At 49.4% G+C, this 17,357-nt stretch overlaps 1 protein-coding gene across 6 annotated transcripts in view; it reads left to right on the top strand.

Annotated features, from left to right (window-relative positions):
* Nucleotides 1-17,357, top strand: part of SORL1 (sortilin related receptor 1) — a 168,934-nt gene that overhangs the window by 24,847 nt on the left and 126,730 nt on the right. For all 6 annotated transcript variants that reach the window (XM_044929604.2, XM_044929601.2, XM_006044879.4 and 3 more), the window contains exons 3-5: nucleotides 1,865-1,990; nucleotides 10,083-10,244; nucleotides 11,868-11,935. In XM_044929604.2, the coding sequence (XP_044785539.2) occupies nucleotides 1,865-1,990; nucleotides 10,083-10,244; nucleotides 11,868-11,935 (356 nt within the window). The remainder of the gene's footprint in view (nucleotides 1-1,864; nucleotides 1,991-10,082; nucleotides 10,245-11,867; nucleotides 11,936-17,357) is intronic.

The raw sequence follows: 17,357 nt of genomic DNA, 5'->3' as shown, positions 1-17,357 counted from the left end.
TTCCAGGTGATCTTCTTGACCCAGGGATCAAATCTGCATTCCCTTTGTCTTTTGCATCGCAGGTGGATTTGTTACCCACTGAGCCACCTAGGAAGCTCATACAAAAGAGTATTGTTACTGAAAAATGCTGCCCTGATATGAACTTATTATTACACTGGTGTCTCTGAGAATGTGACTCGGAGTGGATTTTCCATTTAGGGGATGCTGGGGCTAGAAGTGGCCCGAGCTCCCTTTTGGAGAAGCCATCAGTTTGCGCCGTGTGACTTTGAGTGTCAGAAGAGACCCTTCTTTCTGTTCTTGGCCTGGAGGGTGGAAGTGAGAAAGTACTACTTTCTTCCAACCTCTCAGGTGATCTGTGAGCTCTCAAGCTGCTGACTTTCAGAAGCTGTTTTTGCGGCAGCCCATTACTGTGTGTTTAGTAGCTGGGATCGTGTGCTGTATTTAAGCGTGTGTGTTTGTAACAGGGATTCTTCAGATACTGGCAGAGACCCTTACTGTGCTCTTCCAACCTCGACATCTAATAAATATTAATGACCCACGTGTGCATTCAATTTTCTTTGCACAAACCTCGTGCTGTTCATTGTTTACTGGGGTCATTGTTCACAAGCAGTGACGCTTTCACCTACTCTGTGAAGGGCTGTGTCTTTGTACGCCTGGTGTCTAGCTCAGGACCTGGCTCGTGTGAAGCCCTCGGAATGTGTTGCTGCTGAAGTCAACGGGATTCATCCCGAGTTCCCATTCCTTCCTGGGCCTCACCTGTCCTTTATTTTTAATGCTTTTCTCAGTTCTAAGTCAGTGTTTTTAGTATTATCTTCATCTGTCAGGCTCCTTTTTAACCCACTGATTATATTAATTTCACAGTGAATGGGGTAGGGAAGTCTAGGGTCAGAATATCTGACAGCATCCATTTCTTCCATCCGTTTCTGGAGGTGGTACGGCTATCAGGTTTCTGGCTTTAGAGGCAGGCAGCCGGGGTCAGGATGCCACATTGCTGCTTACTTTTACTTTGGCAAGTGACTCATCAGCCCCTGTTGCCCTGTCTGTAAGATGGCTTTAATAATTGCGGTTGCTGTGTAGGGTGGGGGCGAGAGCTCTCTGAGCTCATCATGTGGAGAGGGTGGCACACGAGTTACCCTTCTGTTTCATACCTGTGGTTACCGGGGAGTCAGAAATGTGGAAGCAGCAGAGAAATAAATACCACTGGCACCTGCACAGACCTGGCTGCTATTCCCCTAAACTCAGAATCGGTCCCCTGCTTACGGGGTCAGAAGACACGGGTGCTGGAGCGGGGCTCTGGGACCCTGTATGCAGCCTCCATGCGTGTTTAGTCACTCAGCACTGCCCTCTTTTTTTTTTTTTTTTTTTAAATATCTCTGGAGCTACTCTGTGAAAACCTATGAGGGTTTTTTTTTTTTTAATCTTCTGGAATGCTGTAAAGACAGAACTTCCCAGCAGAGGGACGAGAATTAGATTACCTTTTGGGGACATTTCAACAGATGGCAAAACAAATTCTCAAATCCCTTCCCCTCAGTCAACCACATTCTCCGGTCTGGGCCTCTGGATGTAATTTGTTAAAACACTCAGCCTGGCCATGGTGAGGAGCTTATCATGGTTTCTGTCCACACGTCACCCCTCCAGGGAATCATCGTGGCCTCAGAAAAGAGGCCACCAGTGTGGGGACAGACGCAGAGGTCGTCTGCTGCTTTTCTGTGGGTTGTCTTCACATCTGTGATTTCATGGTATTGGGGACCCATCAGGACCCACATGCAGGATGCTGGGGGGCGTGTTTGCGAGCAGAGATGGAACTGCCCTTCTGCCGCATCTCTCACTGATCCTTTTCTTCCTTCTCGCCTCCTTCTTCCAGGTGTACGTGTCCTACGATTACGGAAGGTCATTCAAGAGAATCTCAGAGAAGCTGAACTTCGGTGAGGGGAACAGCAGCAAAGCTGTGATTGCCCAGTTCTACCACAGCCCTGCGGACAACAAGCGTGTAAGGATGTCACCCCTTGTGACTGTGTAGGGCTGTCTTTGGGGGCTGTGGCTGACTAGAGGGGGGCTGGGAGATGGGACTCTTGGGGCATCTTTGCAGTGTGACTGGTGTCTGAGGACTGTTTTTCTGCTCACCTGGGAGCCGGTGACAGAAAGTCACTCTCAGGGCGGGACTGTGCATAATCAAGCAGGCTGGGTTCCTGGCCAGGCAGGATTTCTAGACAAACAAAGGCAGGTTAAAGCACAGAAAATCTGCCAGCTGCCAAATAAATTGCCTGACTCATAGGTGGCAAAAGCCCGGATCCACCGGGACTTGCACTGAGGTCTAATCTAGGTCTTCCAGGGCGGCTGCCAAAGTCTTGGTTTTATGGGCATCACTAGTGTGTGTACACACATGTGTTTGTGTATGTGCACTGCCTTCCCTCCAACCTATACTGGGTCTAGAAAGGAAAACCAGGGCAGCTGATACTGCTGGCGCTCCTGATTTGTTTTCCCAGCTGGCTGGCCCGGGGCTGTGGTCCGATAGTGGTAGCCGGGCAATTTGGTTTGGAGGAAGCCTTGACTTGAGATTGCTTTGGGCCCCAGGAAGGAAGCGGGGTGTGTGTGCAGGAGTCAGGCAGCCTTCTGGTTAGGTAGCTTTAGCCCGCAGACTTGTCTGTGGCTGCTTTCTTTCCCACTCGAGTGATCCCCAACTCATTCCCAGGATGGGATGGATGGTTGCTTCAAAGGATGCTGAAAAACCAGCCCCTTAGCAGCAAAAGTGCAGGAGTGGGTAGCTGCTGCTCTTTGCTCACCCAGGAAGGAAAGAGAGTGAGAAATCCACAGGGTCCTCTTACCAGGTCCCCTGCCCTCCTCCCCTGCCCTCCCCCACCCCACACCCGCTTCCTTCCCAGCGCTGGCTTCTCAGGTTGCCTGTGGTCTGCGAGCAGGGGCTGTATTCAAAATATTTAGCCACTGGAAGGGCACTGACCAATCAGAACAGACTGGATCTGAAGGGAGCTGGGTCCTGAAGGCCACCCTGCTGAGCCGGGCATTAACCTTTCAATTGCTGGGTTGCGGGCAGGTCCTGGGGAAGGGGCCAGGCCACTGGGACTTTAGACGGGGCCTCTCATGGGTTTAAATGGGCTGTTTATTAACAGAAGCAATTGTGCTTTTGTTTAATTTCTTTTTTAAATTGAATTTTAGTCTATTTACAGTGTTTGTTGTGCCAATCTCAACTGTACAGCAAGAGGCAATTGTGTTTTTATTTTAATTTAATTATTTTATTTAAAAAATTGAAGTATAGTTGATTTACAGTGTTGTGTTAGTCTCTGCTGTATAGCAGGAAGCAATTTTTTTTTAAAGATTTTTTTGATGTGGATCATTTTAAAAGTCTTTGTTGAATTTGGTTGTAATATTGCTTCTGTTTTCTGTTTTGGTTTCTTGGCTACGGGGCATGTGGGATCTTAACTCCCTGACCAGAGATCAAACCCACAACTCCTGCACTGGAAGTATGGAGTCTTAACCACTGGACCTCCAAGGACGTCATAGCAGTTGTTTTTTTTTTTTTTTAAACAAGTTTAATAGTTATTACTGGTACCCTCTAGTTGATATCAGCCTTGCCTGCTGATCCTTGCGTTGCAGGCAGATTCTTTACCATCTTAGCCACCCAGGGAAGCCCCCTGCATGATGATCTCAAAGTTGAGGGGCAGTTAGGACAGATGCCCCTCTAACCTGACTCTAGGGTGACAGAGGAGTTTTCCTCTCTGTGGGGAAAAGCGCAGAAAGGTGTTGAAGGGAGTTGGCTCTCTGTGCCCTGCCCCCACTGCACTGGGGCCAGGCAGGCCAGGGGTTGCGGATTCCCAGTATTCCCAGTACCTTGAGTGGTTGAGGAGCCCTGCCCCAGGGTCCAGCTCCCTTCCCTGGTTGCATCTCCTGTGGATCCATCTGTGTGCCCCCCACCTCTCAAGAATCATACAACCCTTGGCCCCACCTCTCAAGAATCATACAACCCTTGGGATACTTTCTTTGAGAGGTTGTATGTATCTAGTATTGTTATTACTATTATTACTACACATTGTCCCAAAGTTGTTTTTGTTTAGTCACTAAGTCGTGTCTCTTTGTGATCCCATGGACTGTAGCCTACCAGGCTCCTTGGTCCGTAGGATTTCCCAGGGGTGGGTTGCCATTTCCTTCTCCAGGGGATCTTCCTGGACCAGGGATTGAACCTGTGTCTCCTACATTGGCAGGCGGATTCTTTACCACTGAGCCACCAGGGAAGTGTTAGTGTGTACTAGTCGCTCAGTCGTGTTCGACTCCTTGTGACCCCATGGACTGTAGCCCACCAGGCTCCTCTGTCCATGAAACTCTCCAGGCAAGAAGACTGGAGTGTATTGCCATTTCCTTCTCGAGGGGATCTTCCTGACCCAGGGATCGAACCCAGGTCTCCCACATTGTAGGCAGACTCTTTACCATCTGAGCCACCAGGGAAGCTGTGTCCCAGAATTAACTCTTGCTGAAGTTGTGGCCTTGAAGCTGCCTGGTTGTCCCCGCAGAGTCTCTGTTTTCAGCCCCATCTTGTGCCCTCGTCACCTCAACCGCAGGGCACAGATGTCTGTGAGCAGGCTTGTCTCCCTTCCTGCTTGTCTCAGGTTGTGGTGAGCAACCTGCTAAGTCCACCCATTGGAAGAGTCAGAAGACAGGAAAGATTGTGGGCTCGTGGGGTGGGGTGTTGGGGTTAGTGCAGGAAGAGGATCTGGGGCCTTTGGAGCAGAAGCAGCAGAGCAGGGCCCAGGGCCTAGGGGCGAGACGGGAGGAGACCTGGGGGATGGTTGCAGTGAAGGAGCTCCAGGGGCTGTGGGTGAGGTGCAAGCAGTGGGCCCGTGACCTCAGAGCTGTCCCCTGAAGGGCAGGGCTGCTCAGACTTCCTGGGGCTGAGCCGGGGATGGTTCGGAGTTGGTGCGGAGGGCTGCCTTCTTGGAGGACTTGTTGGTGGTTGGACCTGTGGCCCAGAGCAGGCTCAGTGAGGTTAGGCCTCGGGTTCCTGATTGCCCAGAGGAGGCTGTTAGCCCTCCTCAGACCTCTCAGGGAGGAAGTGACTCTAACTATGCTGATGACTTCACTTACTTTTGCCTTTGTGCCTTGGAAGGCAGATTGCCCCCTCCAGACCTGCCCCTTCCTGAGAAACATCACCCAGGTCTAAATGCTTTGCTTACCCCACTCCCCAACCCCGAAAGGTGCTGGGTCCTGGCAAGTCACCTCTGCACAAATGTTTTCACCGTGGCTGCCACAGAGGGCAATTGAAACTGGTTGAAATGACTGTTAACAGCTGCTAGGAAAGGTCAAGATGTCACGAAAGGGAACACGAAAGTCTGGTTGGGGGGGCGCGTGGCCTGCAGAACGGGAAAGATGGTGTTGCTTTAGGCAAATGGAGCGGTTGTGGGGTCATGTGAGAGTTTGGGTCTATTTTCAAACCGGCCCGCCGTCCCACTTCCTTCTTCGTGGTCCCATGTGCTGACGCCTGGACCAGCGTGCGGCTCTGACCACCTGGCAGTTCCACCAGCTTCTTGAGGAACCCGAGACCAGTCAGCAGTGTCCAGACGTGTCTGGACGTGCAGTCGGGTTTCTCAGCCTCCACTTACGCGGGAGTGCGTCCTGTCTTTATCCAGAGGGTGGTCCTGGGGGAGAGGGTGAACCATGCCCTCTCTTCCCTTGGTCCCCACCTCCTGGGGGTATGTCCCTTCACTGCCTCCTCTGACTGTGCTCCTGGTTCCTCCACTCAGAACCAGAGAGAGTCACTTATGCTGACATGGAGATGAATTCTGTACTGTCTTTTGTTTTCTTTCTGGAGGTCTTTGTATTTTAGGAGGAAACGTAGCTTTAAGCTAAAGGATGAAGCACCTCTGGAACATTAAGTGATTGCAGACAGACTAGGAGGTGAGAATGCTCCTGAAGTTGCCCAGCTCTGGCCAGATTGCCTGCTGGCCAATCCACGGGGTCACCTGAGCAGACCTGACAGCCAGGCAGTCCCAGGACTGAAGCAGAGTGCGATGTTCTGTGGACACATGATAAGGTTACTTCAGGTAGGAGACACACGTGCCTAAGGGCACAATGGAAGCTGCTGGTCACTAGAGCTGGGGATCGAGTGAGGTGGGACCAGAGACGTGAAGGCTTTACAGGTGCTTGGGATTAGGCCTGGAGCCTCAGAGATGGGCACAATTTCTGTAGCTGGAGCAGGGCTGGTGGGAGCTCTTGGGGAGAAGGGCATGGGCAGAGGCTTCAGGATGCCCAATGTGGTTTCCCTGCAGGTGGGGAGGGGAGAGTTTGCGCTGAATGGCTTCGTGATGTCATTGGGGCCCCATCTGAAGAGGGAGCGGCTTGCCTTCTGCCTGGAGGTCTGGAGGGAGCCGTGGAGTGGTCCGAGGTGGGGAGTTACTGTGAATACTGTCTCTTAGGAACATGTGTCTGCCGACAGCTGCAGGATGGCCTGGACGGGCAAGAGTAGAGAAGGGTCAGCAGGGGAGCCCATGGCTAGCCTAGGCGTGAAGTTGCCCAGTCATCCGACCAAACCGAGGATCACCCTCTAAGGGTCACACTCCTTGCTGGTCCTGGAAGCCAGGAGGATGAATAAAACCCCGTGCTGACCCCCAGTTTCCTCGGAGTGTCTAGTAGGGCCGCAGGCCACACTAGGAGCCCTGGGAAGAGAAACGAAGGCACTCATGGTGAAAAACATTTTAGAGGAAAACATAAGAGGGGGGCGACTGAGAGGGAGGCCCAGAGGAAGGCAGTGGGAAAGAGGCCTCACATGAGTGCTGGGACTGCACAAGGTGTCACGTGGGCAGGACTTGGCATGTGTGGAGGGAGAAGTGGGTTTTGGGGGAAGGCGGCAAAGAATTTGGTTTTGGACAGAGTAGAGTATTTGGCACATCCAGATGGAGGTGCTGAGAAGGTACAAGAAGGACCTGAAATAGACTCTTCTGGGAGATGTCAGGGTGGAGGTGGGGATTTGAGGGTCTCGGAAAGCATGCTCTTGGAGGCAGTGGCGGAAGCTTTGTGGGAGGATGAACCATAAACCAAGGTCTTAGCCGAGCATGGAGGAGTCAAGGTGGTCACCCAAGGGCAAGGAGCTGAAGAAGACAGAGGAGCTGGCGAGAGAGAAGCAGAGACAGATGGGCAGGGGTGGGGTGTGGAGCGTTGATGAGACAGTATCCAGAAGGCAAGAGGGTTTCCAGGGGAGTGTGAGGAATGGATTAAGAGAGGAGGCACATCACTGCGCCTAGCAGTCCAGGCTGAGACCTATGGGTTCAATTTGGGAAGTCTGCCTTTTAAAAAAAGTTATTTATTTTTAATTGAAGGATAATTGCTTTACAGTATTGTGTTGGTTTCTATCATGCATCAACATGAATTAACCATGGGTGTGTGTATATATATATATATATATACACACACACACACACACACACACACACACACACACACACATATGTCTGGGCTTCCCCAGTGGCTCAGCAGTAAAGAAGCCGCCTGTAATGCAGGAGCCGCAAGTTTGATCCCTGGGTTGGGAAGATCCCCTGGAGGAGGGTACAGCAACCCACTCCAGTGTTCTTGCCTGGAGAATAATCCCATGGACAGAGGAGCCTGGCGGGCTACAGTTGTGGAGAGTCGGAAATGACTAAAGTGACTTAGCACACATGCACGAATACATATGTCCCCTCTCTCTTGAACCTCTCCCACCTCCCTCCCCATCCCACCCCTCTAGGTTGGTACAGAGCCTTGGTTTGAGCTCCCCGAGTCCTGCAGCAAATTCCCGTTGGCTGTCTGTTTTACATATGGTAGCGAACCTGTTTCCATGCTACTCTCTCCATTCGTCTCACCTTCTTCTTCTTCCGCTCCCCACCTATGTCCAGAAATCTGTTCTCTATGTCTGTGTCTCCATTGCTGCCCTGACCGTATGTCCACCGGTATCATCTTTCTAGATTCCATGTCTATGTGTTAGTATACGATGTTTGTTTTTCTCTTGCTGACATCCTTCACTCTCTATGACCGGCTCTAGTTGTTGGAAGGAGAGTGGTGAGGACTGATGAACCAGCCGGACACTCATGTGTGTGCTCCTGCCTCCTAGTCACATTGGGGGGCTGACCGCTCTCAGCATCTGTGTCCTCCTTAGTAAGAGGGGAGATAACACTCTCACGGCCTGGAGGTGCTGTGGGCACTCTGAGGGTGAAAGGAGGCAAGGAGTGTGAGCGTTCAGCCTACTTCCTGGCGCAGACCCAGTGCCCTTGACCAACTGGAGCCGTCAGCATGAACGTCGTGACCGGGCGTGTGACTTCCAGGTCTTCAGATATGCAACTGCAGGCAGCCATCTGATGAGTGCTTCTGGAGAAAACTTTTGAAACTGAGAGAACATTCCCTCCCCCAGTAACCAAGACGGTTTCAGAGCAGGAAGATGGGCTGTGTCATTTCTAGTGGGGGAGGGACACTTTTATACCCCAAATTACGATGGTCCTTTTAGGGTCATCATTGTTTTTTCATCACTGTGCTTGTGGTGTGGATAGTTTCTGCTCTCACAGCATTTATTACCCTTTAAAGTGAGATTTAATTAGGCTTCTCCAGAGTCTGGAGTTTGACATTAGATGCTGTGGAGGAAACAACACATAAAACAGATGCCCAGGGAGTTTTCAGTCTGGATGTGGGGAGCAAGCGGGAGGGAACAGGAGCAGGAACCTATGGCAGCCACGTGCAGACAAGTGCGGGGTGTTCCTGCAGGCTGGGGCTCTGAGTGCTGAACGGGTTCTGAGCTGAAGTGGGGTCTGGAGCAGGTGGGGTCCATTAGGGAACGAGTCCTTGGCCTGATTCCCGTGCATCATTGATTTCTGGGACGTCCCTGACTGGCCGGCCGGTGGTGGTGGCGCTGGGTCCCTCGGCTCTAGGTTTGGTTCACAGTCGGCTTTGGAGCCACGTCGTGCTCCTGAGAGCTGGGCCGGCCTCTAGCCGTGAGTGTGTGTGTGCACGCACGCGCAGGTCCAGCCACCTTCCGGGGCGGCCAGCCTCATTCCCTGGCGTTCCCCTTGGGCCCTCAAGACTGTCGTCATGCCAGTGCTCTGTGTTTCCCCTCCTCTTTGGTTCTTCAAGTCAAACTGCCCTGGCCGCGGCGTGTTCCTTCCCGGTGGGAGTCTTGCCTGCACTATGAGGCCTAAATCTTCCGTGGAGTTGTGTCCTGTTCCCCGACCGCAGCTCATCTATGGCCTGTGCTGCCTCAGGACTCTGTCCTTGGTTTCTCAGTTCCTCTCATTTCCCCTTGAACTGGAGTTGGCCGTGGATGTGGCTCTCTCCCACATCAGGCTGGAAGGTGCTTAAGAGGAAGCATCATCTGTTTTCTCTGGGGTACCTCTGGCATCTGGTCCATGGGGAATATTCAGGGCACATTTCTTCAGTGGAATTGCTTTGGTCCTTTCCCCTAGAAAACTCTTTAGGCTGGCAGTCCCTCTCCAGCCAGACTTGTTTAGAGTCGCTCACCCACATGGGAGCAAAATAAGCTGAGGCCCCTGCCCGCCCACTGGGCCCCAGGGTGAGTCTGCTGGCCCGAGTGCAGCTGAGTCCTCAGAGCTGCCCTGGCACCTGGCACCGGGGCATGACGGGGAAGCTCAGCTTCCTGGGTGGGCGTGATGTCAGGTATCCTCCCGGAAAGGCCTGTCGGAGTATGCACAGAGAGTGAGCAGGCTGGTCCACACATAGTCAGTCTGGAGAGCAACCCTCTGTCCCCTTTCCTAGAGCCACACTCTGACTATGACTGGTGACTGCCCCCCCCCCCACCCCCGCCCCCGAAGAGTGAGAAAGGCCAAGTCAGTGGAAAGAAAGGACGGAAAGGCTTGATTAGCTTCATTACCTGGATAAACAGGAGCACCATCTGGCTTCACCATGGCCTGTCCACACCCTTCCTTTGCCAAGCCTTCTGTGGTACGCACCAGAGTCTCTTCATTGGCAGCAGATGGCAAGAAAGCCACATTCAAGGGCATCATCCCAGCCCTTCCATGCATGGGGACTTAAACTGGGTTGAGGAGGGGGCATCAGGGGCCTGGCCAGGCCTGCTCTGAGCCCCTCTCCTTTCCTCGCAGTACATTTTTACAGATGCTTACGCCCAGTACCTCTGGACCACGTTTGACTTTTGCAACACCATCCAAGGCTTCTCCATCCCATTCCGGGCAGCCGACCTCCTCCTGCACAGCAAGGCCTCCAACCTTCTCCTGGGCTTTGACAGGTCTCACCCCAACAAGCAGGTAAGAGAGCTTCGGGAACGCGGTCAGGTGGTGCTTCCAGAGGTTTCTGTTCTGCCCGGGTGGTTCACCTGTCCTCTGGGTGACCTGTGCAGCTACCATTTCACTTCCCACGGCTACAGAAAAATATATCCCCCTGGCGCTCTTGGTCTGCGTCCCGGCCAGGGAGTGACACCCCTCGTGGCCCTGTTAGTTATACATCAGGCCCTTCTCACTGCTTGGGTGCGTCTCTTAGGCCTGGGGGTAGATTGGGGCTCTGGAATTGGATCAGAGAGCTAGGTAGAGAAGGCTGATGGCAGTTCTGCTGGGACCTCTTGTTGAATTTCTGTTCTACCTTTCCTATCCTCGGCCTTCAGCATACTGCCCGTGCCTGTCATTTAGTTGATGTTGTTTAGTCGCTAAATTTGTCTGACTCCTTTCCAACCCCATGGACTATAGCCTGCCAGGGTTCTTTGTCCAGACAATAATACTGAAGCGGGTTGCCATTTCCTCCTCCAGCAGTTCTTCCTGGATCAGGGTTTGAACCCACGTCTCCTGCATTGCAGGCAGAGTCTTTACCACTGAGCTGCCAGGGAAACACTTATTTGATGTTACCATTAACTTAAATATTCTCCCTGTGTGTGTGTGGGCACACACATATGCATGTAATATAAATGTGTGCATTTTCCTCCTTTAAGCAAGTTTGAAGGAAAGGTGAGAGATGAGAAGAGAGCCCAGGTCAGTTTCTGTCTCAGGGTTGAAACTTGCCATGTCAAGAGTATTGATCTGGCATAATTCTGTGAAACCTGTCAGTCCTGTGGGATTGGGTTCACAATGAGTTTCAAATGGCTGTGCTCAGAGGAACCTTGGAACGATTCTTTTTCTTTGCAGGTTTTAACCAAAACATGACCTGTTTATCTTCACTTGCCGTAGGAAGTAACCCAAGCTCAGGCTGGGTTGGTTTACCAGTATAGGTGGATGATTGTTCTTTTCTATCTCCTGTTTCTCACTCCCTGGTCCCCAGGAACCCTCAGTTTTTGTCTTTGGAAGTCGAAGGGCTTTTGCAGAGATCGGCAAGTCAGTTTCTCCTGGCCACACCCTGTGTATTCAGCTGATTCCCTTTGGTGCTCTGATTCTGCACTAGCCAAAGTCCTTTCCATTCGGCTCTCATCGCTGTGGCCCATATGGGTTTTTAAGGACACTGTTTCTCAGATGAGAAGTACTGGGTTTAATCCTTTTGCTTTAACCACCACTTGAGGATCTTAAGTAACATATAGGATTGGCCAAAAAGTTCATTCAGGTTTTTCTGAAAGCTGGCACCAAAAACCCAAACGAACTTTTTGGCCAAGCCAGTATAATTTCTGATAATCTGTAAAAGGAAGAGAAGTCATGTTTGTTTTTCCTTCCTTCTGATATGAAGGCATTGAGACCTTAGTGACTATGGAGAAGAGCACAGAGGTGATCTATCCTGTCCTCCCCACCCTTGCTGGCACGTGGGTAACCGAGCTGGCCGAGGTGATCTTACCTGTCTTCACAGGTGGCATATTGTGAAGGGTGGGGTTTCCATGGTCTGTGCTGGCCAGGCCATTCAGGGATCATATGTTGTGCCTCTTGCATCCTGACCACTTGTCACTTTGGTCTTTGCAGCTATGGAAATCAGATGACTTTGGCCAGACTTGGATCATGATTCAGGAACATGTGAAGTCTGTTTCTTGGTAAGTCGTGCCATCTAAGAAATTGGAATTATATAGTTTCTTTGCTTCAGCTTCTCGCTCCTCCATGCAGGGCAGATCTGCCCTTCTCCAAAAACGGTGAAGCGTCTGGTTCAAGAAATACACGTTCCGGGCCCAGGAATTAGAACTGCAAGTGTGAGAGGCTCACCATGGGGTGAGGAAGGAAGGTAACTTGCGGGAGGAGTGACAGAGCCTTTGCATTTTCCAGTCCATCAGGGAGTCCAGGGGACTCCTGAAGCTCTTGCATGTATAAGAATTTCTAAAATACCTTCATTTTTAGAGCATCATATCAGAAGTTGGGGTTTTTCTCTAAAACTCATTTGTTCATTCATAACATTTTTTGAATGTCTGCTGAATACAAAGCATGCCAGATGCTTTAGGGAGTAAGAAGCTGAATAATTGATAGACATTAAGGAGACTGCAGTTTAGGAGACAAGGAAAGACATTTTGTGCATATAACACACATCCTGAAAGAAGCACGAAGTCCCACAGACATAGCACAAGAAGCCAGAGGTGGGTCATGGTCCTTCCAGGTGGACCACAGACAGCTCCACAGAGGAGGTTACTGTCGATCCAGGATGTGCACACCAGGTAGGGCGTGGCTGTGCCAAGGTGTGCAGGACGGAAATTCCAGACGGGATCAGGATGGCTCATAGCAGAGATGAGGCACTGTGGTGCCTGGGCGGAGAACTCTGAATCTTATCCTTGGACAGTGTATTGGGAGAAGTTCAGAAAAGGATGTTGGTATCAGAACCTGCAGGGCTTGATAAAGGAATTTGGACTGAATTCTGAAAGTAGTGGGGAGCCTTTGTCGGTTTTTGAGAAGGAAAGTGAAATTAACATGACTACCCTTTAAGAAGCACAGTTTTTTCTGGTTTTAGTCACTTCTGATCTTTTACTGTTACCGAGATGGTGTATATAATCTTTTTTTTTAAAGATTTTTTTTGTGTGTTTGTTTTGTTGTTTTTTGATTTTTTTTGGCTGTGCTATGCAGCCTGCGGTATCATAGCTCCCTGACTAGGAATTGAACCTGCCCCCTTGGCAGTGAAAGCACGGAGTCTTAACCAGTAGACCACCCTATATAGGGAGCTCCCTATAGTCTTGAATTTGTGCATATGCAGACGAATGTGTAGAATAGATTCCCAGGAGTGGACTTGGAGGGTCTGTGGGGAAAGTCAAGCCATTCACACCTGGTAAACTTGTTACCTCTTGATCTTAGCTGCCCCTAATCAGCTCCACTCGTATGGTCTTCTCCATTTCCCCTTTTCACTTTCTAGGTGCTCAGGTCAAAAACTGTGAGTCGTCCCGGATGCTCTGTTGTTTCCTGCTTCACGTTCAGTCCATCAGGAAAGCCTGTTGGCTCTGCCTTCAGTACATATGCAAGATCCGCTCCCCAGCTACTGCTTTACTCCAGACCACTGCTGCCACTCACTAGTTATCCAGCTGGTCTTTCTGCTGCTTCTTTTGTCCTTCTAACATTCTCAGAGCATGGCCATGTTGATCCTGTTAGGAAATAGGTCAGATCAGGGGACTTCCCTGGTGGACCAGTGGTTAAGAATTCACCTTGCAGCATAGGAGAAGTGGGTTCCATCCCTGGTTGGGAAACTAAGATCCCACATACCGTGGGACAACTAAGCCCGCACATTCCGGAGCCTGCATGCTGCAACTAGAGAGTCCATGTGCTGCAAAGAAAGATCCTACATGATGCATCCTGGAGCCTGCATGCTGCAGCTGAGACCCGACGCCGTCAAATGAATACATACATAAATATTAAAAAAGGACCAGGTCAGATCATGTTCTTCTGCTTCGAACCCTTCTACGTGTATCATTTCTCTCAGATGAAATGCCAGCTCCAGTCCCACCATGGGGTTTCTGCACTTGCTGTTTCCTCTGCCTGGAAAGCTTTTACTGAAGATACACTTGCTCCTCTACCTCATTCAGGTCTTCTTAAATGACTAACCTTCTAGATGGGGGTCTTTCCTAAGGATCCTATTAAAATTGCAACTGTTCCCCTCTCATTCCCAATCTGCCGTAGCCTGATCTGTTCTCTTCTTGCATAGCACTCATCACATCTTAATATACTCTTATTATGCTTGTTATTTGTCTTTCTTCAATAGAATAAAAGTTCCAACAGGGCATGGACTTTTGTCAGGTTTGCACTGGTATATCCCCAGTGAATGGGTCATTGAGATTGTAACTTTGCCAAATTTCCTATAGAAAGTGTCAAAATTTTCACTCATTCTCAACAACATAGAATTATGCCTTTGTCCACAGTCAGTCTTTTAGTGTCATTTAATTTTAATATGCATTTTTCTTTCTTTTTTAAATTTTTTTGTCTTTTGGCCACACCATGTGGCATGTGGAATCTTAGATCCACTATCAGGAATTGAACCCACATACCCTACATTGGAAGCACAGAATCCTAACCACTGGACTGCCAGGCAAGTCCCTGCATTTTTCTTTTTATGTGTGAGTTTAAACATCTTTTAACTAAGTCAGTTCAGTTCAGTTTAGTCGCTCAGTTGTGTCCAACTCTTTGTGACCCCATGAATCTCAGCACACCACACCTCCCTGTCCATCACCAACTCCCAGAGTTCACTCAAACTCACATCCATTGAGTCAGTGATGCCATCCAGCCATCTCATCCTCTATCGTCCCCTTCTCCTCCTGCCCCCAATTCCTCCCAGCATCAGGGTCTTTTCCAATGAGTCAACTTATCACATGAGGTGGCCAAAGTACTGGAGTTTCAGCTTTAGAATCATTCCTTCCAAAGAAATCCTAGGACTGATCTCCTTCAGAATGGACTGGTTGGATCTCCTTGCAGTCCAAGGGACTCTCAAGAGTCTTCCCCAACACCACAGTTCAAAAGCAGCAATTCTTCGGTGCTCAGCTTTCTTCACAGTCCAACTCTCACATCCATACATGACTACTGGAAAAACCATAGCCTTGACTAGACGGATCTTTGTTGGCAAAGTAATGTCTCTGCTTTTGAATATCCTGTCTAGGATGGTCATAACTTTCCTTCCAAGGGTCGCTTTTACTTCTTTTTTGGGGACATGTCTGTTCATGCCCTTAGCCGTTTTTCTATTGGATTGTTCATCTCTTTATTATTGATTTCTAGGAGCTCTTTATATATTTGAGTTTGGTCCTTTGTGATATGAGATAGGTTTTATGAATGTGTTCATTTGTATTTCCCAGTTTGTCCTTTGTCTTTTGACTTTTACATGTAGTTTTATCCTCTTTAAATGTTGTCTCCCATGAGATATGGATCCTATCTGCATCTTTTTGTTGTCACTTTAAAGAGGAATGTCAGTGAGTTCTTATTTCTTCCTTAGTAATTAAGAACAATAAAGAAGGATAGAGCAGAGAGGGTCCTTAGAGCTGAGTATCTTCAGTGGACTTCCTTGTTACAGAAGGCAGCTATTTCTGACTTTTTCATTATTTTCCTTGGGCAGAGGCTGTAGAATAAGTGAAATTATAACCACAATCTCATCCAAGTACAGCCTTTATCCAAGGAATACCATTAAAACTCTTTTTTTGCTGTCTTTGAACTTTAAAGGGACAAATTGTTCTATTTTCAGTTTAGAGAATCATATATTAAGAGTACAAAACAGCAGGATTATTAAACAGAAAAACTTCACATCTGGGAATTTGTGTTGAACCTTCTGCCTCTGTGCAGACATGCAGATAGTTATCTTAGGGGAAAGGGCTGGCCTGGCTTATTGTAGATAATTACATGTCTGGAGTCAGGAAATTTCAGGCTGTTTGGGGGGATTTTCACCTAGGACTCGCCGTAATAGGTGAGCGCATAAGCTAACCTCTCAGAGAATAACAGCACCCTTTGTTTCACAAGGCTTGGCAGCCTGGAAGCAGCAGCAGCGAGGGAAAACCAGTGATTCATGTTAACCAGAGCTGGAGATTGGCAAGACAGGACAGAGGATGAGCCATGGGAATGGGTTCCCGAGATGGCCCCGTGCAGCATCCCAGAAGGGCTGTGAGGCGGGGGAGGCCAGGCGAAGACCAATGACTGTGCTCAGACACAGAGCAAGGCTTGGAATTTCCAAATGAGGGGAAAGAGAACAGTAAGTCCGGGTCAGTGAGCCTGGAAAGTGGGAGGTCAGTGATTTCCAAGGACAAGAATTTGTAGGGGGAGCAGCTCTCCGAAATGGGAGGTTCAGATGTAGAAAATGAAAGAGAATTGGTATGAAAGTCACAGCTCTTTCCATCTCTAGCTGTTGGCTGCTGCTCTTGGTTATGAAAGAACAGTAGGCATCAGCTCTGCCTCAAGATATCTGAATAAAGGTCCCTTCCTCTCTGCCTTTTTAAAAATATCCCGTGTGTTGTAATTTGCATATCCTCTAGGGTAGAGGAAGTACTTTAATCAGTACTTCTAATTGTGGAAAAGAGAACATGTCCTCCCCCACCCCAATCCCACTGTGCACACAGAGCATCTTATGAGAGCATTAGTTTCTCACGTCGATACAGGCTGGTTTCTCTAGTGTCCAACCAAGACCCCAGATTGTAGGGCCAAAGGGAAGTCTTACCCCCCCCTGCCCCCTGATGGGAAAAAAGGCTGCTTGTTTTTGTTTTCTTCTCTCTTTTCCTCACTCCTTTCTTTTCTTTTCATTTGCTTCTTGCCTTGGAGCTTGCTTTTTTTTTTCCCCTCGGTATGCAGAATCTTTTAGTTGCCGCATGCAAACTCTTGGTTGTGGCATGCGGGATCTAGTTCCCTGACCAGGGCTTGAACCTGGGTCCCCACCCCCCACCCCCGCATTGGGAGCATGGAGTCTTAGTTACTGGACCACCAGGGAAGTCCCTGAAACTTGCTTTTGACAATGCATCTTTGAAGGAATTTCTTGTCATTGCCTTCATTATCCCAAGAGCCATTGTGCCTACAGGACGGTTCGGAGGCATTTGCAATGATTAACATTAACGAGTCCTCCTGCTTCTCCTTGGGTCTTCACTGCATCCTCATGTACAGCTCTCTTCCAGTTGTCTTCAACTGTTTTTCCCACTTGCTGAAAGGTCCTCCTGGCTTCCATGTTTCTTGTGCATGTCAGGAAACTTGGGCAGGTTAGTTGTCCTCTCAGGCTGCTCTTGGGGGCCTTCTTTGGGGGTACACTGGTGTAGAGATTCTTCTCCAAAGTAGTTTGATATGATCACTCTACAGTTTTCATTTTGGAAGAGCTTCTGTATAGTGTCCATGGATCCTTGCAGCAAAGATCAATGCAGCTAGGAACTCTGTAGGATCAAAAGAAATGTAAGACTTGGCCTTTAAAGGAATATGTTCTCTGTGTAGGAAGCTCAGACAGAAACATTATGGTGGGCAATGTAATACAGTGGGAGAGAAATGAGACTGTGCATAAAGTGAGGAGTCTGATCCCCAAATCCACTTAATCTAGGT

This window comes from Bubalus bubalis, chromosome 16, assembly GCF_019923935.1.
Source record: "Bubalus bubalis isolate 160015118507 breed Murrah chromosome 16, NDDB_SH_1, whole genome shotgun sequence".
Classification (NCBI taxonomy): Eukaryota; Metazoa; Chordata; class Mammalia; order Artiodactyla; family Bovidae; genus Bubalus; species Bubalus bubalis.
This window is presented reverse-complemented; position numbering and strand designations above follow the sequence as displayed.